At 50.1% G+C, this 21,833-nt stretch overlaps 2 protein-coding genes across 2 annotated transcripts; both read left to right on the forward strand.

Moving 5' to 3' along the window:
* The first annotated feature begins 318 nt into the window (after positions 1–318).
* On the forward strand, positions 319–6,305 carry SCAMP3 (secretory carrier membrane protein 3). Its single transcript, XM_044002249.1, has 9 exons — positions 319–538; positions 916–993; positions 2,123–2,242; positions 2,352–2,472; positions 2,746–2,874; positions 3,648–3,810; positions 3,924–4,025; positions 4,951–5,068; positions 5,781–6,305. Exons 1-9 carry the CDS (start codon positions 473–475, stop codon positions 5,925–5,927), a joined length of 1,044 nt encoding a protein of 347 aa, XP_043858184.1. The 5' UTR covers positions 319–472; the 3' UTR covers positions 5,928–6,305.
* A 466-nt stretch (positions 6,306–6,771) lies between these two features.
* On the forward strand, positions 6,772–13,375 carry FAM189B (family with sequence similarity 189 member B). Its single transcript, XM_043964738.1, has 12 exons — positions 6,772–7,794; positions 8,104–8,160; positions 8,420–8,530; positions 8,622–8,741; positions 8,979–9,086; positions 9,629–9,798; positions 9,947–10,046; positions 10,419–10,488; positions 11,283–11,816; positions 12,177–12,245; positions 12,351–12,604; positions 13,017–13,375. Exons 1-12 carry the CDS (start codon positions 7,573–7,575, stop codon positions 13,182–13,184), a joined length of 1,983 nt encoding a protein of 660 aa, XP_043820673.1. The 5' UTR covers positions 6,772–7,572; the 3' UTR covers positions 13,185–13,375.
* Positions 13,376–21,833: the final 8,458 nt, after the last annotated feature.

Here is a 21,833-nt window from a genome sequence, read left to right on the forward strand (position 1 = left end):
CCTTGAGGGTCCTTGAGGCCAAGTGGCAAAATGTTGAATCAGGCTGGCTAGACGAGGGGTGCCAGAAAACAGAGAGACAGGAAATGACACACGCACCCGCTCCCCACAGCACGCGAAGCAAAAACTCACGGGGCGTTATGCCGCAGTGCCTACCGGGAGGCGTAGTTCCTCGGTGATAGATGGTCACGTGAGTAAGGGGGCGTTATCCAGAATCTGGAGTCGGATGGGGCAATAATGATTCTCCACTTCCGCCTTGAGCTCCGGCGCATGCGTGATCTGCCCCTGCTGCAGCGATCCCCAAAGATTCTTCCGGTCTTCACGGCCAATCAGCGCTCCCGAGAAGTGGGGCGGGCCGAGAAGGACGGAGCCCCGCGAGCCGCTGCCGCGGAAGAGGCCGTGGAGTGGAGAAGGAGCAGGAGAAGGCTGAGCTAAGGCCGAGGCTGAAGCCGAGGTCGAGGCCAGACCTTCTGACATGGCCCAGAGCGGGAATAGTGGAAACCCGTTCGCCGAACCCAGCGAATTTGACAACCCCTTCCAGGTGACAAGCACCAGCTCCCTTCGGTGGCTGGGTCAGGCTGACCTCTGACCCATAGCACCTGGTGACATTTGACCCCCGGGAAGGACTAACACGTGGAGGGTGGCCTGGCAGCTCGGCTCAAAGCCCCTCTTTAACCCCGGGAGCCTTCCGCATAAGACTGGGGGGAGGGGCAGTGTCTCAACTCAGGCACCCCCACGTCTGAGGATGGGTGGTGGGGTGCAGGACTTGGGGAAAGCTGCCAAAGCCGGGGCCTCACTTCCTTTCCCCTCCCCCTCCCTGCTCCTATTTACCTCAGTGCCTTTGGTTAAGAGAGGGAACTCCCCGGGACCCCTTCTGCCTCCCCAACTCCACCTTAAGCCCCTAGTCTCTGTCTCCAGGACCCAGCAGTCACCCAGCACCGACCCAGCCCCCAGTATGCCACACTCGATGTCTACAACCCCTTTGAGAACCGTGAGGTGAGTCTGTTCCTGGGATGGGTAGATGTGGTCTAACCTTAGGATGGGAGTAAAGATGTAGACCTCTTTTCATCTTCCCAAGTCCCCTGGGGGGCAAAGTCCTGGATTTCATGCCTGGGAAGAAAAAGTCTCTTTTCTCAGCGAATCTGACATGTGACCTAGGAAATAAAAACACCACCACCCACTGGGTTTGAATGCTCATGTAGTATCAAGAGTTGGAAGGAGCTTTAGAAGCAAACTTACCTTAGGTATCAACTAGATGATATATTCAGTGAAGTAAAGGATAGCTGTTCATTTTATTTTAGAATCACCCCATGGTTTATCACAGAGGCCAAACAAAGGGGTTGAGGCTGAAATCAGCTTTAGAGAGAATGAAAAGAGATTGAGCTAATTGTGTCAGTTTAGGGAGGCTTCCTGGAAGAATGGTAAAATGGAGGAGGATAAGGAGGACAGGGATAGCAGTGAAAGAAGATAAGAGCAAAACGGACTGTACTCAGGCTCTGAGACAGGAGAAAGCAATGAATAAACAGGGGATAGGAAGCCTGTTTGTCTTTCTAGAGAATAAGAAACCAGGTTTCAGGAAATGAGTAGGATAAGATAGAAAAGGATGGATAGGGGCAGCTAGATGGTGCAGTGGATAAAGCACTGGCCCTGGATTCAGGAGGACCTGAGTTCAAATCTGGCCTCAGACACTTGATACTTACTAGCTGTGTGACCCTGGGCAAGTCACTTAACCCTCATTGCCCTGCAAAAAAAAAAAAAAAATTCTACCAAAAAGGATGGATAGAAGAAGCCTTGGGCTCATGCCTAATGGCTCAAATGGGATGTGAGAACCAATCAGAGCAGGTGACTTAGTATTTTCCTATTTTTCATCAAAGCAGGAAAGAAGTAACAATCAGAGCTTCTACTGCCCCCCCCCCATTATTGGAAGTGTTCAATTAGCAATCAGGGGGCTCTATCAGGGATATTGTAAAAAGAATCCTATATTTAATTCCATTCCACAGTCATTTATTGAAGATTTGCAATGTCCAGGCCGCTGTATTACAGTATGGAGTATACATGTGTTGGTTGGGAAGTTAAATGATTTCTAAGGTTAGCTCTAAGATTTTTTGTTTCTATTATCTAACAGTCACCACCTTCCTATGAGCCACCTGCCCCACCACCTCCACCAACAACCCAGCCCCATCAGCAGCCTTCCAGAAAACTCAGCCCCACAGAACCCAAGAATTATGGCTCCTATAACACTCAGGTATTGTGTGTGAAGAGGTACCTGGGGGCTAAGGAATGTCCTTCAGAACTGTCCATAGCATATAGAGTCACAAGACTGACTCACTCTCTGCCTTTCTCTCTCTGGGTAGGCTTCAGCTGCAGCAGCCACCGCAGAACTTCTGAAAAGGCAGGAAGAGCTCAATCGAAAGGCCGAGGAGCTAGACCGTCGAGAGAGGGAGTTGCGGCATGCAGCCTTGGGGGGTTCTGCCAGTAGGTCTTTGGTGATGGCAACCAAATACCATGCCAGCTCTTGTGGGATGCAGGCAGGGAGTAAAATCTTCTAATGGTCTGAAATGAGCAAGAAAGGGACGTGGGATTCTTTCCATTTAATGCCATTCTTACCACTCCCTTACTGGGATCCTTCATGGGTCTCTGAGTCTAAACCTGATGGAAAATAGAAAGGTGTCATTGGTTGAGTTTTACCCTCTTGGCCTCTGACAGCCTTCTAGCATCCTCCTCACCTACCCACTCTCTACCTTGCAGCCCGACAGAACAACTGGCCCCCACTGCCCTCATTTTGCCCTGTCCAGCCCTGCTTCTTCCAAGACATCTCCATGGAAATCCCCCAGGAGTTCCAGAAGACAGTGTCTACTATGTACTACCTCTGGATGTGTGAGTAGTGGGGAACCATAGTTTTTTTAGGTCGAAGAATACAAGTATCTTTCACGGAGGAAAAGAAAGGCTAAAACTTCCTACTTTTGCTTCCAAAACACTTCATATATCTAAAACAACTTTTTCCTACCTGCCATATGATATTCCCTCGGTAACTTGTTATCATATCTCAAGGCTCTCTTCTTCAAGAAGCCTTCTTCCTTGCTCCTACTACCACCACCAGAGCCTATGCTCCAACCTGCCAGCATATCTGATTTCCCACTCCCTTTCCTCGAAGTGCATTTCCACAGGTGATCACACATTTGTTATTTGCTCAACCTGTCTCTGCCATTAGTTTGGAGGATTCTGAAAGGATAGGCTCTTCCTCTTTATGAATTTCTGCCATGGAAATTCTGGATAAACATTTGTCAAACACGTAAGTGCTTACTATATGCTAGATACTGGAGATATTAAAAAATTACATAGTCTCTGCCCTCCCAGAGTTTACATTCTCATCGATACATGACTAGTGGAGAGATACAGCGTACACATAAATAAATACAGGGCAGGGTGGGATGGGGCGAAGAAGAAATACACCCTCTGGGAAAAACTGAAGTGCAAAGGGACACTTTCATCGAGTTGGAACTGTGAAGGCTTTGTGGAATAGACGGTGGTTGAGCTATCTGATTGACATCTCCCTAACATCTTTATTTCCCCATGGACACTGGTTTTGGGGTAGTCAGTACTGACGTAGACTTTATTTTCATCCATATTGATTTCCTTTCCCACTCCAGGCAGTACCTTGGCCCTCCTTCTGAATTTCCTCGCCTGCCTAGCCTCTTTCTGTGTGACCCCTCTTTCCAGTGGCTCTAGTTTTGGGCTCTCCATCCTCTGGGCCCTACTCTTCACACCTTGCTCCTTTGTCTGCTGGTACCGCCCTATGTACAAGGCTTTCAGGTGAGCAAAGATGGGATTGTGGGAGAGAGGAAGGTTATCGGGTGGGGTGTGCCCTGTGTCTGCCCCTCATGCCTAACATCTTCTCCCTCCCATCTGTTTCTATCCTCCTGCAGGAGTGACAGTTCATTCAATTTCTTCGTTTTCTTCTTCATTTTCTTCGTCCAGGACGTGGTATACGTGCTGGCGGCTATCGGCATCCCATCATCAGGATTCAGGTTAGCCTGTCCTCTCTCTCACTGTGCCCTGAGTGCTCTGGACAGCCAGAACTCTTGTGAAGTAGCAAGAGAGCCAGAGGGGCAGCTAGGTGGCGCAGTGGATAGAGTACCGGCCCTGGAGTCAGGAGCACCTGAGTTCAAATCCGGCCTTAGACACTTAACACTTACTAGCTGTGTGACCCTGGGCAAGTCACTTAACCCCAATTGCTTCACTAAAAAAAAAAAAAGAGAGAGAGAGAGCCAGAGAAAGAAGAGGAGCTCCCTGGTTACTCAGTCAGTATTTGTGAAACACCTACTGTGTGCCAGGGCACTGTGCTAAAGTCCAGACAGTTTCTAGTTTGATGAATTCCTAAGAGAAAGTCAGAAATTTGGCTGGAGAGCTCTGGACCTCAGTGATGGGAAGGAGTGATTAAGAGAAAATCTCAGGGCAGCTAGATGGCGCAGTGGATAGAGCACTGGCCCTGGATTCAGGAGTACCTGAGTTCAAATCCGGCCTCAGACACTTAACACCTACTAGCTGTGTGACCCTGGGCAAGTTGCTTAACCCCAATTGCCTCACTAAAAAAAAACACAAAAAAACAAAGAGAAAATCTGGTCAGCCTGGGAAGGCTTCCTGGAAGAGGAAAATATAGAACAGGGGACGTGAGCAGGAAGGACAGTTTTAGAGGAAGAGGAATGGAGAGGGGGTTCTGTGAGATCCAGCAGGGAGAGAGGGATTACAAGGCACCTAAGGCACAGGAGAGAAATTGCTGAGAACATTGAGGTTGAGCCAGGAGGAGAACAAGAGCTGTCACGTATGGAGAGTTGTGGCATCGCGTGTGCTGGAGGGATGGCTGGGAAGCTGGAGAGATCATAGGTGAGGAGGCCCCTGGAGAAGCCAGGGCTGGTCTGGCTGTGACGTGTGCTTCCCTCTATCCAATGACAGTGGCTGGGTCTCAGCCCTGATGGTGCTGAAGGTCAACACGGTTGTGGCTGTCCTCATGCTGCTAGTCGCCTTGTTCTTCACTGGCATTGCTGTGCTGGGCATTGTGATGCTGAAGCGGGTAAGAGGTCACGGGGCTGGGGCTGGGCCTGGAAAATTGGAAGAATGGGGGGGTGCTTTGGGGAAGGGAAGAGGGATTGGGGCATGGTGAGCACAGGCGGTTATGGGGTGCTGGACGTACAGTGGCTGGAGGGCAAGGTCTGGGTCTTACCTACCATTGTATCTTCCCCAATGCCTTGCATAGGGTAGATAGGTAGTTTTTGTTGAATGGATTTGAATATGAGGAACATTGGAAGGGAAGGCAAAGCCAGTCGTTAAATACAGAAGGGCCCCCAGGGAAGCAAAAAAGAGAAGCTGGTGAATATGCTCTCCCTGTTCCTCAGAACCCCTATCACTCATGGGGCCAGCAGCGGGCCCATTCTCATTTGGGCCAGGCTCCTTATGAGCAGGGCCAAGATGGAGCCAAGATGATTGGGAGGATGGATGAGCCCCTGGGGCAGCAAAGGGCTGGAACCACTTGGTGAAGGTTTAGGGTCTGCCTCCAGGGGCACCCGAGAATCTCTCCACTCAAGAGCCACTCACCCCCCTTTTCCACGTGCTTCCTCACCACTTGCCTTTGGATCCTCCTTGTGCCTTGTTCCCAAGAGTCATGCCTTACAAGTGTTAGCTAAGTGGTGGGGATGAATGGCTGGATGGATGATGAATTAGTCAGATGGAAGCTGGTCCTTAGTAATGTAGGCTGAGCTGCCCTTCCCCTTTCTCACAATTCCCAGATCCACTCCCTGTACCGCCGCACAGGTGCCAGTTTCCAGAAGGCCCAGCAGGAGTTTGCCGCTGGTGTCTTCTCCAACCCTGCAGTCCGAACAGCTGCAGCTAACGCAGCTGCGGGTGCTGCCAACAATGCCTTCCGGGCCCCGTAACATTCTCCCTCTCACCTATTCATCCCCCACCCCGGCTGGTGCACCCCAACCTTGGCTCTGGATGAAGCTGGTTCTACTCCCCTTTCATCTCTCCCTAGGATTGATTTTAGAGAGACGGGTGTTTTTATTTGTTGTCTCTCCTTAATCTTTGTGGCAGTGAGAATTGGTCTGCCCAAGAGGGTGAGGGGAACCCAGGGGTCCTGAAACCAGTCCCAACCACTGCCCAACTGCCCCCCCCTCCCCGGGCCTCACTGTGCTGCTGTTCCCTCAACACTCCTCCTCTCACCCTCCCCCCCCCCCCCCCGGGAGCTCTTGCTTCCCTCTGCTGTGCCAAGGCTAACGCTTCAGTTATTTAAATAAAGAAAAGTAGAACTTGGAGCCAAGCTTCTGTGTCTTCATGGGGACATCGAGAAGGAAGGGGTGTGAGGATGAAGACTAAGAACCTGGGAAAATGAGGTTTAAGGCCAAGAGGTGGTTGGGCAGGCTAGGGGCAGGCCTAGGATGGGCACATAAAAGCCATGCTGCTGGGAGGGCCTTCCCCACCCTCTACCTTCCATTAGCTGGTTGGCAGAAGCTGCAGCTGCCCAGAACTAGCTCTTTCCCTCGGGGAGGGCAGGAGTAGGGTGGGGCAGGATGGGCTCCGATGATAAATGGGATGATAAGTGGGAGGTCTGGAGTGAATGGCTCCAACTGGGATGAGTACCACAGAACCAGAATAAGGGGTGGATGGGAGGTGGGGAGGATGCAGAGCCAGCTCCGCCCTCCTCACCAGGCCACCCCCTCCTCCCCACCTTAGTGGTTCCAGTACCTGACTACAACTCCCAGACTGCTCAGCGTGAGCCTGCTTCACCCCGCCCCTCCTCTCCATCCCCCATTCCTCCCCACCACACACAACCCCATTTCCTCCTGCTTGGACCTGCTGCAGCCAGGAACCTAGGGAGCGAGCTGGGCTGGAGGCCTGGGGAGACGGCACTGCAGCGGAGCCATACCCCACCAAGAAACCCCGGATCTCTAAGGGACACCCCACTAAGGCCTTGAGACCCTACTGGTCCACCCACCCTCCCCCACCCTCAGGCATCCTCCTGCACGCATCTGCATCTCCAGTCTTATCCCAATCCCTCCCTCCCAATCCTCTCCATTTCTCTACCCTCATCCCATTCCCCCAGACTCTTCTGTACCCCGTTCGTTTGCTAACCCTATTGACACTTCTCTAGCATCCTAGAGCCTACCCTCCATCCTCCTGGGGGAACCTGGCCCCTCCCTGCTCCCCTCCCCCACCCCCCATCCCTAGGGCGATGAAATGAACCGGTGCCCCCCCTTCCTCCGTGCTGCCCCCGGGCACTGTGCCCACCCCCTGCCTGCTGTGGGGAGAGAGCCTCCTGCTGCCCCCACGTGACCTCTGTCCCTGGGGGACAGGCAGATTCCCCCCACCCCACCCCAATCTCTTCAAGTGCCCTCTGACATCCCTCTGGCTGGAACATTTGGGCCATGCACCTTGGGACCCAGGCAAGGGGTGGGTTCCGTGGCTAGGGGGTGGGGGTGGGGGAGCAAGTGGAGAGAAGGGAGTGGCCCTTGGGTTTAATTGAGATGCCCTCAGGTGCCAGGGGGGACTGCAACAGAGGCAGGTTCCACGGGGGTGGGCACAATGCCCTCACCCAGCGATTCAAGCCATTCACTGACCAGCCGGCCGAGTACCAGAGGCCTCACCCATCTCCGGCTCCACCGGCCTTGGCTCCAAGCTCTGCTCACCCTGGGGCTGGCCCAGGTGATACTAGGTGTCCTGGTGGTCACCTTCAGCATGGTGGCTTCTTCAGTCACCTCCACAGAAAACATAAAGAGGTCCTACCCGTCATGGGCTGGCTTCTCGGTGAGTACTAGGGGATAAGGAGAGGTCCTTTGTTGTTTTTCCCCACATTCCCCTCCCCCAGCCTGGAATTCAAATCCCTAATCTCCTCCTCCCCTTGGTCTATCTTTTCCCATTTCCTGGCACTGCCTGACAGCTAAAGAAGGGGGCACCTTGGTACCCCTATTGACCTGTAACTCTCCAAGCTGGAGACCCATCTGTCTCCATCTCTGGCTGGATCAGCACTGAAGGAAGGGGGAAGGAGGGAGAAGGGGTTGGAAATGTCCCCTTCATGCCAGGTTGAGACTGAGCCTGTGCCCACTCTGTCTCCAGCTGGCATTCTCAGGGGTAGTTGGCATCGTATCATGGAAGAGACCATTCACTCTGGTGGTAGGTACAAGGGGAGCAGGGCCCAAGCATACCAACTTACACTCAGGACTGGACAAAGCCCAAGTGGGGGGGAGGGTTACCCATTCATGTCCCCTGAGAGGAAATAACCTCCAGAGTGCCTGGTGGGTAGGATGTACCTTCTGGTACTCGTCAAGAGCAGAGGATCATCTAGGTCAGGGGCACCCACTGGGAGGGGAGCATCCAGGAACACCTGTGGGGCTCGCCCCCACTCTCACCCCAGCCCCTTCCATGCCCCCAGATCTCCTTCTTCTCCCTGCTCTCCGTACTCTGTGTCATGCTCAGCCTGGCTGGCTCAGTCCTTTCCTGTAAGAATGCTCAGTTGGCACGGGACTTCCAAGAGTGCTCAATGGTAAGATGAGGGGAAGAAGAAAGGTCGGGAGGGTCCCAGGGGCTGGTTTTACCCCTAACTCAGGCCCCTCCCACTCTGCCCCCCAACCCAGGAAGGAAAGGTCTGTGTCTGCTGCCCCTCTTTTCACCTGCCCAGACCCTGCAGGGACTCGGGACAGGAGCTGAAAATATCCCTTAGCACAACTTGTGCTGATGCTCTCGGGGCTCTCAAGGTGAGCTTCCCTCCAAGAAACAGACATCTCCCTGCCCCATCCCTTATCCTTCTCTCAGACCCCTCGACCACCTGTCTTCTCCATTCTCAAATCCCCCTCCTCAAGCACGCTGCTCCCACACTCCGGGAGGCAAGTGTGAGCAGGGCCTGGGGGCTGTCTGCGCTTCCTGGAGCCCCTGCCCTATGCCTACCCTGCCCTTCCTGGGCATCCCCTCACCTTCCTCCTTCACTTCTTCAGAACCTTCTCTTCAGTGTCTGCGGCCTCACTGTCTGTGCAGCCATTGTCTGTGCTCTCTCTGCTATTGTTTGCTGTATCCAGATCTTCTCTCTCGACCTGGTGCACACGGTGAGATGATGGGGACCGGGGCCAGAGAAGACCAGAGGGAATTTCAGGGAGGGGCAGGACCATTTGTGTTCCCAGAGTCATGGGGAGGCAGGACCGAGGGCAGAGAGGGAGATGTTAAGAGGCCACAAGTTTATGTGTGGTGCTGGGTGCTGGAGCAGGGCATTGAAGTTCATAGGCTAAGAAGGTCAGGAAGAACAGGTAGATTGAAGCTGTGGGTGGTGGAAGACATGGCCAAGAGGAGCAAAATCGGGGTGTGGGGTGGTATTTGCCTAAAGGAGGCATGTTCTGGAGAGTTGGGGGACCAAGAAGGAAGAAGAGCTGGGTGTGGCGCTAAGAGTAACAACCATAATAAATAAGATTAAAAAGTACTTGAATGTTTGCAAATTGCTTTACCTACATCCTTTCATTTGATCTAAGCAGGTTCCAGAGGGTGGAGACTAAAGGAGAGAGGTTGGGGTGGTGTCTATAGGAGGGAGGGGCCAAGAGGAAGGAGGGAGCAGGGATTGGGACCCTGCATGACCATGTTCTTTTCAACCTCCCAGCTGGCTCCTGAGCACTCAGCCTCAGGTACTCTGGGGCCCCTGGGCTGTGTGTCTCCCCCGGCTCCTCTGCTCCACACTATGCTGGACCTGGAAGAATTTGTGCCCCCGGTGCCCCCACCTCCGTATTATCCCCCGGAGTATACTTGCAGCTCAGAGACTGATGCCCAGAGGTGGGGCAGGGGCTGGGGACAAGGATCACCTGTAAGGGGTGAAGGAGGAAGGGAGGGAAGGAGGGATGGAAGGAGGGAAAGGACAAAATTGGGACAGGAAGACTTGAGAAGGGGGTCCTAGGCTTGACATTCTCCAACATTCTCTCAGCATCACCTACAATGGATCCATGGACAGCCCAGTGCCCCTGTACCCCACCGATTGCCCCCCATCCTATGAAGCTGTTATGGGACTTCGAGGAGATAGCCAGGTGAAGCGTGGATGGGGTTTCAACAGAGGCGAGGGTGGAGGGCAGGACTGGGAAAGGCTGGGGCTTGGGGCAAGAGTAATAATAAATAATGACAATACATTTGCCATAATGCTTTGTAGTTCACCAAACCCTTTCATATCATGATTTCATTTCCACCTCAAAGCCACCTCAGGAAAACAGGGCAGGGTGTTATTATCATCCCATTCTGGGCAAACCGAAGCTGCCTAAAATTATACATCTAGTTAATGGAGGAGCTGGGCCTAGAACCTGGACCTTTCTCCTCCAAATCTAGAGCTCTTTCCACTTCACCATGAATAGTTGGTGGATTAATGAAAGGAGGATCGAGCCCCTGATCCCTCTACCTCCCCACAGGCCACACTGTTTGACCCCCAGCTTCATGATAGTTCTTGCATCTGTGATCGCGTGGCTTCCATTGTGGATGGTGAGAGGCTGGGCTTGGGGTGTCTCACAAGAAGCAGTATCTCCCCAGATTGGTGGGTTTGAGGATATCTCCTGAGGGGTGGGACACTAGGGAGCAAAGCTGGAGCCAGTGGCCTTGGGGTCCAAAGTATTAGAATCATAGAATTAGAAATTGAGCTGCCAGGCACAAGATCAGAGCCGGAGAAGGAAACTACCCTAGGGGTCATGGGACCCGAGGAAAGAAATACCTGGGGACTGGCCCATTTGAGGGTATTTCTTCTGGAGCAGAAGTGTTGACCTGAATGTAGCTCACAACACCCTGGAGTGTGGCTGCACCAGATTAAAATAGAATTGGGAGATGTTTAACAAAAGAAACAAATACAGTAAGATATAGGTAATATTACATTTTTTGAGGGTTATATTACATTTATATTACATTTTGAGGGTTAAGTGACTTGCCCAGGGTCACACAGCTAGTAAGTGTCAAGTGTCTGAGGTCAGATTTGAACTCAAGTCCTCCTGAATCCAGGGCCAGTGCTTTATCCACTGCGCCACCTAGCTGCCCTGGTAATATTACATTTTAAAAATTAAATCAACATGCAGCTCACAGGGATCCTTATGTATGGTTTAGTGACCCCCATTTCTGTTTGAATTTGGCCCCATTGTCCTGGAGTGTGAAGGGGTTGGGGTTTGTGAAAATGGGGTCCCTTGGGATGGGGCCGGGATACCTGGAGGTAAGGAGAAACCCTGGGGCTGGGACTAGGGCTGAGTAGTTCCTGTTGCCTGGTGTCAGCCCTGGGTGCCTGGTGCCCACAGTGTCCATGGATAGCGGGTCCCTGGTGCTGTCGGCCATTGGAGACTTACCTGGCGGCTCCAGCCCATCTGAGGACTCGTGCTTGCTGGAGCTTCAAGGTTCTGTGCGTTCCGTGGACTATGTGCTTTTCCGTTCCATCCAACGGAGCCGGGCTGGCTACTGCCTCAGCCTGGACTGTGGGCTCCGCGGCCCCTTCGAGGATAGTCCCCTGCCCCCAAGACCACCCCGAGCTGCCCGATCCTACTCTTGCTCTGCCCCAGAAGCCCCACCCACACTGGGTGCCCCAACTGCTGCCCGAAGCTGCCACCGCCTAGAAGGATGGCCACCCTGGGCTGGCCCGTGCTTCCCAGAAATCCGTCGTCGGGGGCCTCGAGCGGGTGGTCGAGGAGAGGCACCTCCAGCCCGGCCACCTGCCCGACGATTCAGTGACAGCTCAGGCTCCCTTACCCCTCCTGGGCACCGGCCTTCTCAGCCGGCTCCTGCCTTGCTGCTTCGATCCCATAGTGACCCGGGTATCACCACCTCCAGCGAGACTGGTGAGGCACCTGGTGGGTGGGAATTGGGACAGACTTGAATGGGAAAGAGGAAGCTTGAGGCCAGAGTGTCAGGAGAGGATTGGTCTTGGTGTCCAAAGGAATACAGGAGGGAGCAGGTGGGATTAGCATGAGGAGAGGGTTCTCCATGTGGGACAAGGTTAGAGTGTCTGTGTAAGTATGTACAGGAAGTTGGATTGAGGAGCACTTTCTAGGTGATGGGGAGGCAGGTGACTTGTGCTGTGAATGGTGGGGGCCAAATACCACATGGGCAAGATGGTCAAGAAACCTGAGTGGGTGGCAGCCACTCACAGGAAGAATTCCCTTTCAGTACTTAACTTCTCTACTTCTCCCCCTGTCTAGCTGATTTCAGGGACCTTTATACCAAAGTGCTTGAGGAGGAAGCTGCTTCTCTCTCCTCTGCAGACACAGGTCAAGACACAAGTTGGGCTCTGGGTGGGCATGGTAGGAAGAGAGGGCGCTCATCGCTAATGGGGTGACCACTGGCCATCCTTCATCCTCCTCCTTGCTTTGCAGGGCTCTGCTCTGAAGCCTGCCTCTTCCGCCTTGCCCCTTGCCCTTCCCCCAAGTTGCTGCGTGCCCGCTCAGCTGAGAAGCGGCGTCCAGTGCCCACCTGGAGAAAGGTGCCACTGCCTTCTGGGCCTGCACCTGCCCATTCTTTGGGCGATTTAAAGGGCAGTTGGCCTGGTCGTGGCTTAGTAACCCGTTTCCTCCAGATGTCCAAAAGGGTACAGGAGTCCAGTGGACATGGTGTCCCTGGTCATAAGCAGGTATGAATCAAGGGGAGTTCATCCAGAAAAAATAGCCCTCTGCCCACCCACATATTCCATCCTGACTATCTAGGACCATGGTTACTATGTCTTTGTTCCTAGATTTGCATCCTCAAACTCTCCAAGCCAGGCCTTAATCAATCAATCAATCAACATTTATTAGGCACCTACTGTGTGCCAGGCACTGTGCTGCATAATTCTGCTGCACTCTTACTTCATCTCACAGTGCCTTCTGAGACACTAAGACACAGCCTGGTTCTCCTGTGAGTACCAGGGACAGAGCCTTGCTTACCTAGGTTCCCTCAGACCACAGTCTTCAGGCTGCTCCTCTAAAAAGAACAGGCCTGCCCTCACAGCCCAGGACTATTGCTGTTGTCTGGTTCCACCCTCCAACCTCCTTGTCCCTTTTTAGGTACACCGCAGCCCTTGGGGCCGGCCAGGGCGGGAAAGCCTCCACCTCCGAAGCTGTGGAGATCTCAGTTCTGGCTCATCCCTTCGCCGCCTTCTGTCTGGCCGTAGGCTAGAAAGAGCCACCCGCCCTCGCAGTGTCAATGGGGGCAGCCAAGAAAGCGGGCTCTGAGCCCTGGCACCACCACCTGGCTCTGAACTGGGTCCTGTGCCACCCTGACACCCATCGAGGCCCAGATGAACACTGGGGTCACAAGCTACTGGCTGGCATTGGACCAGCTTTCATTACCGCCTCCTTGCACCAGTTGGCAAGAAAAAAAATCTGCTCAATCCCCCTTGGCCAATGTCCTTCTCCTTCCTGGCTCTGGGTGGGTGGGTGGGTTGGGGGGAAGTTCCTTGCTGCTCATCCTTTCCCTTCCTCTCCACCCAGAAGAGCTTTGCTCATGCATTGCATGGGGCTACAGGGCCGTTGGGGGGAGGCTGCCTGGGGCTGTGCCCGCTTACAGCTGATAGACGATGTGCGTGTGTTGGATGGAGGAAGAACCAATAAATTCCTCTCCTCCCCCAAGACTGGTATTGAGCACTGTCTCTCCTTCTCAAAGACTCAGGTTCATAACTGGTAGAGGTAGGTGTTAGGAACAGCTGCAAGGGGCAGCCTCTGATTCAGTCTAGGAGTGTTTTAGGGCAAACAAGTATTTAAGAGGGGAAGGATGGGGCCTGCCACAGACTTGGCTTGGGAGAAGAGACTTAAAGAGGATCCAGGCTTCTGGGAGTGGAATACTAACAATAATGATGGGGGGGGGGGGTTCTTTTTCTTTTTTTGGTGAAGCAATTGGGGTTTAAGTGTCTGAGGCCACATCTGAATTCAGGTCCTCCTGAATCCAGGACTGGTGTTCTATCCACTGTGTGACCTAGCTGTCCCTTGTTTGTTTGTTTTTTTAATAGCGCTTTCTTTTCAAATATATTTTATCCTCACAACAACCCTGGGGAACAAGTACAATTGGAAAGTAGTGCTTGAGGCTGAATTTGAACACATCTCCCTGACTCCAAGCCCAACATGCTTTCTCCACTGGGCCATTTACCTGGCCCTCCTGGAAGGCTGGCTGAGGTGCCCCAGAGGCAGGGGCCAGTGGGAGGGCACAGCCTCTCACAGTGGGGCTCGTGAGTAATTCAAGATCATAACAACCCAGTTGCTATCGGCCTCCAGAGAAGAGGGAGGACTGGAGAGATGGGAAACAAGCTCAACAGGCTACAGCCTGGGAACTAGACATTTGGGAACACAATGGATGGGGAGGGAAAGGCTCCGGGTTAGTGATTCTGGATTCTGTCAAAAGAGAAAAGCCAGGGCTTGTCTCAGTTGGGCACATATAGTTTTCCTGTTTCCCCTTCAGAGGGACAAACAATGGGGCTAGTGGAGAGAATTGGATTTAGTGGGGGACCTGCGTCCTAAATTGGCTCTATCGCTTACAACTGATACTCTGAGCAAGTCTCTCTCTCTCTCTCTCTCTCTCTCTCTCTCTCTCTCTCTCTCTCTCTCTCTCTCTCTCTCTCTCTTTCACTCACACACACACACACACACACACACGGATCTCAGTTTTCCCGCCTGTAAAATAAAGCTTAAAATGAAATAGATGCTCTTCAGGGTTCTTGCAGAGATCTCTCCCCGGACTCCTGAAATTTTTCCTCGGGTGTGGATATGTGAATACGCGTGCGCCCCAACCGGCCAATCTGGCTGAAGCTGGCCAGCAGGGTCTGTCTGTCATCCAAGAGGACCAATGAGGGAGTCAAAGAGCCTTCTCCCCCTATTTTTCATCCTCCTTTGCTCCCCGGGGACCTTGCCCCGCCCCTCCACGGCATTCTGCCGGGTCCAAGTCTTCGGCCTCTTTGTTTCTCGGGCAGACTGGCTATCAGAAGCCGTGGCGAAGCCCGGCTCTCCTCCCTTCCCAGACTGTCTTGTCCCATAAATGAGTTTTTCTTCTTCCTGCTGGGGCTGCTGCTTCGTTATGCAGTGTCTAGGCTCAGTCGCTGTCGCTGCAGTGCTTTTTGATTCATAATTTTCGTCCACTTTTGAGCACCCTGAGTTTTATTTCTACGTTTGGGAGGCAATGTGACGCAGGGGACAGGGTGCTGGATTGGGAGGCCGGGAACCAAGTTTCTGTCCCGGCTCGCCTTGGGCAATTCACTTGCCCAGTCAGTGTTTGTTTCCTCTGGAATGTAAATAATTTGCTCAAACTCCTAGTTGCCTTCGGGGCGGGAGGGGAGGGGGGTGGAAGAATGGTGCAGATTTCTTTTGGTGGTACCACTGGGATCCCTTTGCTCTCATCCTGATCGCCTTGGTGTGCAGCCAGTCAGTCCCTCAGGAAGTGGAGTTTTTCTAACTAATAACCACTTTCAGAGATGCAGAGTTGGACATATGCTCCCTGCGGCTGGCCACGTCCTCCCTCTCCATTCAGCTGTTGCTTAAGCCTTCACAGACCAAAGGAACACAGTTTTGTTTTTGTGTTTGTTTTGTTTTTCTTTTTTTTTCTTTCTTTCTTCCTTCCTTCCTTCCTTCTTTCTTACTCTCTCCCAACCCCCCCCCCCCCCCGCTTTTTTAGCACAGGTGCGAATAAACAGCTGAGCCTCAGAGATGCTGCAGCTGGTGCTGCTGGATGGGTGTGGTCTGTCACATTGATCCTTTCAGTCAGCACTTGACCAGTGTCTAACACTACTAGGTGCCTTGGGATTTTAAAGGAAGCAGAACCACAGAACATGAAGTGACTTTAAGGTCATCTACAGCCCCCCACTCCACACACACACACACACACTCTTTTCAGATGAGAAAACCAAAAGCCCAGGAGTTCCGAAATGTTAAATATTACTAAAGGAGTTGCCTGAGTTCAATTACTGCCTGAGCCAGGGCTAGAACCTGGGGCTATAAACAACCACTTCAGAGTTATTTACCCCATGCTGCCTCTTAGAAGAAATGGTTCTTTTATTTATGAAACATTTATTATCTTCCAGAGAGAGCAGGGTGATTAAATAGAAGGCTGGCCATGCAGTCAGAAAGACTGGAAGACTCAAATGAACTGCCTCTGCTGTAAGAGGCAGTCTGGCCCAGTAGATAGAGCTGCCCTCCAGGTGAACAACACTTGGGTTTGAGTCATGACTGATGATGTGTGACTGTGGGCTAGTGACTTAACTGCTTAATGGCCCCAGGGAATTCTCTAAGACTCTAAATTGAAGAAGCCCTGTGTTTCTGAATTGGTAGAGGAAGTTTCTTGGCACATCCTCCTTTGAAAGAGCTTTTATTAAGTCGCATTTGCTCAGGGAAGACACAGATGCAATGGGGCAGTCCTTGCCCTGAAGGTTCACACATTCTATTGGATTGGGACAACACATAAAGAGGGGGTGGGAGAATATACTGGGTGAGCCAAAAGTCCCAAAGGGATTTCAATATTTGAAAACTTTATTTTTTGTTTGTAATTTACAATACCATCACATCATATACATGCAGTATGTGTAGGAAATGAATTTACATTATGTGTGAAAAATCAAATCTCATAAATGGCAAAACATTTTTAAAATTTTTTCTTTTCAAAAAGTTTTTAAAACATTGTAACAGGGGCAGCTAGGTGGCACAGTGGATAGAGCACCGGCCCTGGAGTCAGGAGTACCTGAGTTCAAATCCGGCCTCAGACACTTAATACTTACTAGCTGTGTGACCCTGGGCAAGTCACTTAACCCCAATTGCCTCACTAAAATTAAAAAAAAAACAAAACATTGTAACATTTGGCCCACCCTGTACATGGTGTGGAGATGGGATAGTGTGGATCCCAGGTCCCAGGCAAGATAAGGTGAAAGCTCACCAATCAAAACCAGGGATTCTAGACGTAAAGTTTGAGGCTGGGAATGGGATGGGGTGAATATGGGGATGACTACCAGAATGCAGGGTGCAGGGGGCATGGGTAGGTGTGGTGTAGGGGCAAATAAAAGGAAATCACATATACATATATGTGTGGGATGGAGCTAATCTTAGAGGCTTTATAGAAAAGCTAATATTTGAGCTTGGGCAGCTAGGTGTCACAATGGGTAGAGCACTGGGCCTAAAGTCAGGGAAACCTGACTTTAGTCCAAGTCCTGCCTCAGACACTAACTAGTTGTGTGACCTTAACCCTGTTTGCCTCAGTTTCCTCATCTGTCAAATAAGCCGGAGGAGGAAATGGCAAACCACTTCAGTATCTCTGCCAAGAAAACCCCAAATGGGATCACAAAGAGTCAGATATGACTAAAATAACTGAACAATAGGGGCAGCTAGGTGGTGAAGTGGATAGAGCACTGGCCCTGGATTCAGGAGGACCTGAGTTCAAATCTGACCTTAGACACTTAACAATTACTAGCTGTGTGTCCCTAGGCAAGTCACTTAACCCCAATTGCCTCACACACACACACAAGACTGAACAATAACAACAAATATTTGAGCTAGGTCCACTATTCTGTTCCTGTTCTTTCATCAAGTTGGGTGGATACATATCATCATGAAGCCAACACCTAGAGAACAAGGCTGCTTATGAACAAGTACAAAGTAATTAAGGATATAACTAAGCTTGCATGATCAGAGTGAGGTGATAAATCAGGGAGGCCGCAATTAATAAGCTTTCTGCACACTCATTAATGACACATTTAGGTAGCATTTTGACAGCTTCCTTGTTTTATTTTTCTTTTCATTATATATCCTGGCTCCCCAACTCCACTATAAGCTCCTTCGGGGCACAGGGACCACATCTGATGCTTAGTGATATTCCCTATGACACATGATACACATGGAAGAGGCAGGCAGATAGAAATAGCCAGCTAGGTAGTGTTGGACTTTGAGTCAGGAATACCTGGAATTCAGATTCAGCCTCAGACACTGGCTAGCTGTATGACCCTGGGCAAGTCACTCAACCTTGTTTGCCTCATTTTCCTCACCTGTCAGATGAACTAGAGAAAGAAATTGCAAACCACTCCAGTATCTTTGCCAAGAAAACTTCAAATGGGTTCACAAAGAGCCAGAAATGACTGAAGAGGACTCAGCAACAGCAACAACAACAACAACACTTCACAGGGCTGTTGTGAGGATCAAATGATGAAACATTTGTGCTGTCTAAGTGCTAGGTATCATCATCATCACCCTTGGTGACAGAGAAAATGCACTGACTGGGAGTTAGGAAACCAGGGTTCCTAATCCTGGCTCTGCCACTCTTTGTCACTCTGAATTTTTCCTCCTCTGTAAACTGAGGGCGTTAGATCAAGGACTTAGACAGAGGCAGAAATGGCCTATCAAATTTGCAGATGAGACCAAAAAAAGGGAGGATAATTTACATACTGGATGACCAAATCCAAACAGATTTTAAAAGAGATTAGAATTGTATTCTGAACCTAAAAAATATATCACTTGACAGGGATAAATATAAAGATATAAACCTGGATTTTAAAAATCAATTACAGTGGAAGCTAGGTGGCACAGTGGATAAAGCACTGGCCCCGAATTCAGGAGTACCTGAGTTCAAATCCGGCCTCAGACACTTGATACTTACTAGCTATGTGACCCTGGGCAAGTCACTTAACCCCCATTGCCCCACAAAAAAAAAAATCAATTACAGAGGGGCAGCTAGGTGGCACAGTGGATAGAGCACCCGCCCTGGATTCAGGAGGACCTGAGTTCAAATCCAGCCTCAGACACTAAACACTTACTAGCTGTGTGACCCTGGGCAAGTCATTTAACCCCAATTGCCTCACCAAAAAAAAAAAAAATCAATTACAGAGATGCAAACTGGGGGACCTGCAGCTTTATATTGTGTACTGTGAACTCAAGATGAGGCAGTCATGTGATATGGCGGACAATAAAACAAATATAACTTTAGACTGAATTAAGAGGAATGTCCCAATCTAGGACTAACACTTCACTAGAAGTCTTCAGGTAAAGGCTAGATGGCCCCTGTGTTGGAGATGTCATAGATGGGATTCTTGTTCATCAATGAGTTGGACTAGTTGGTTTCAGATGTCCTTTCCAGCCCTGAGATTCCATCATTATATCACAGAATCAAAGAATTGAGAATTGAGAGTGATTTCAGTGGCCATCTAGTTCAACCACAATAGGAATCCTCACTAGAACATACCTGACAGCCTCTGCTTGAAGAGGTTTGGAAGGCCACCTCTCAAGGAAGCCAAGTTGGGGCAGCTAGGTGGCACAGTAGATGGAGCACTGGCTCTGAATTCAGGAGGATCTGAGCTCAAATCCAGCCTCAGACACTTACTAGTCATGTGACCCTGGGCAAGTCATTTAATCCTAATTGACTAAAAAAAAAAATTCAAGGAAACTAAGTCTGATTTTGGACAACTCTGGTCTTTACTGAGTTTTCCTGACATCAAGGCTAAGCTAGTTTCTTTTGCAGATTCTACCTACTGCTCCTAGTTCTGTGCTCTAGGGCCAAACAGAACAGAACTAATCTCTCTTTCTCGGGACCACCCTTTAAATACTTAAACCCAGTTCTCATATTTCTCCAAGCCTAATTCCTTCAACCAATCTTCATGTGTCATGAGCTCAAGGGAAGCCCCATCCCACTTGCCCTCCTCTTAAACACATAATAGTCCAGATAAGGTCTGATGAGAGCAGAACTTTAACTCTAAGACAACTTATGCGAATCACTTTGTCCCTATAAACAGTGGTTTCCTCCTCCATAAAATGAAAAGGTTGAACTACATGACTTGTAGGGCCCATTCCAACTCTAAATCTATGATTCTATGCCTTGCCCAAACGATACAATGTTAACATGACAGTGAGTCCTGAACCAAAGTCTCCACATACCAGCCTAAAGCTCTTTCTATAGAAATAACCTTCAAAAACAAGTAAAGGTCGGGGGACAACTAGGTGGCACAGTGGATAAAGCACCAGCCCTGGATTCAGGAGTACCTAAATTCAAATCCGGCCTCAGACACTTGACACTTACTAGCTGTGTGACCCTGGGCAAGTCACTTAACCCCCATTGCCTTGCAAAAAAAAAAAAGAAAGAAAGGAAGAAAGAAAGGAAGTGTTGAGGGTGTAGAGCACCCCAGAAGTTCTCTGGGACACATCAAAGAATCTTCTCCTTGAGAAACTAAACCAGAGGACAGATATGCCTAGAGAGATAAGCAGAACCAGATTGGACTGAGCTAGCTACCGGACCTCCACCCTGCATTCTAATCTCCCTTACCCCTGGGGAGATAAATTTGGGTGTGGCTGCTGCCTTTGTATCCTGAAGAGAGAGCTGGTTTGAATGATCGTAGCCACCCCTCACCCAATTCCCCCAGCTACCACCAGTGGGGAATGGTCCTCCCTCACTGAAGGAACTTTCCACAGTCAAATGGTCACCCCTCCCCCCATCAGTCCTCTGTAAAAGTACTTGCCAGTCTCCTGCTCGAGGAGATTGGTACCTCAGAGCCACCTTGCTTTGTGCCTATCTCCCCATGAGAAGTCCAAGGATTTCTTTCATGGTTTCCCTTCCCCCTGCCCCTCCCTTCCCTTGCCCCTAAATAAACTACCATCTTATTCTAACTGTTTTTGTGTGCAAGAGGGTGTCATTCTTTAAAGAGGAATTCCTAAGAACCCCAACCCCTAACCCAACCCGTACCCCATTTCCCCCATAACAGAAGGAAGAAAGAAAGAAAAACAAGTAAAGGTCTACAAAGAATTGTCCTTAGAAGAAATCTATAGTGTATATTATGCTGATTTTTTTTTGGTTTTGGTTTTTGTTTTTGCGGGGCAATGAGGGTTAAGTGACTTGCCCAGGGTCACACAACTAGTAAGTGTTAATTAAGTGTCTGAGACCAGATTTTAATGATTATTATTTTTTAAATTCTATTTCATCAATTCCAAATTCTTTCCCTCCTCCCTTTCCTTCCTCCAACCATTGAGAAAGCAGGAAAAATAGAGCCCATTACGAATATCTATAGTCACACAAAACAAATTTCCATCTAGCCTTGTTCCCCCCAAAAAAGCAATAAAAAGAAATAGAAGAAAATATGCTTCAGCAGACAGTCATTTACAGATGAGGCAACTCAGACACAGAGAGGGGATGTGATGCAAAGGGCAACAAAGCTGGTAATTATCAGAGCTGAAAGATGAAGTCATCACTTCTGACTCCAAGACCAATTTGCTCTTTACATTACACAATGATGGTCCCCATATACTGCTCTCTGTCTCCAGAAGCATCATCCTTAAGAACAAGAATGAATAAGGGCTAATGAAAATTCTATCCACCTCCAGAGAGAGCTAACTGATGAACTTAGAGTGTAGATTGAACCAGACTTTTTTGTTTTTGTTTTTTTTTGCGGTGCAATGGGGGTTAAGTGACTTGCCCAGGGTCACACAGCTAGTAAGTGTCAAGTGTCTGAGGCTGGATTTGAACTCAGGTATTGCTGAATCCAGGGCGGGTGCTTTATCCACTGCGCCACCTAGCCACCCCCTGAACCAGACTTTTTAAAAAATGCTCTTTCTTTTTCTTGTTTTGTGCATGTGTGTGTGTGTGTGTGTGTGTGTGTGTGTTCTTTTGCAGCGTGGGTAATATGGAAATATGTTTTGCTTGACTTCACATGTATAATCGATGACATTTTGCTTGCCTTCTCAAGTGGTGTGGAGTGAACAGAGGGAGAAAGAGAATTTGGAACTCAAACATTTTTTAAATGAATGTTTAAAATTTTCCATGTAATTGGGAAATAGTTAATGACATGGGGTTTGGGACTTATTAAAGTTTAAACTGGCCAACTAGCTATCAGGACAGACACACCTAAGAAATAAGGGGAGTTTAAATTCTATAACAGG

The sequence above is a fragment of the Dromiciops gliroides genome, chromosome 4 (genome assembly GCF_019393635.1).
Source record: "Dromiciops gliroides isolate mDroGli1 chromosome 4, mDroGli1.pri, whole genome shotgun sequence".
Taxonomy (NCBI): Eukaryota; Metazoa; Chordata; class Mammalia; order Microbiotheria; family Microbiotheriidae; genus Dromiciops; species Dromiciops gliroides.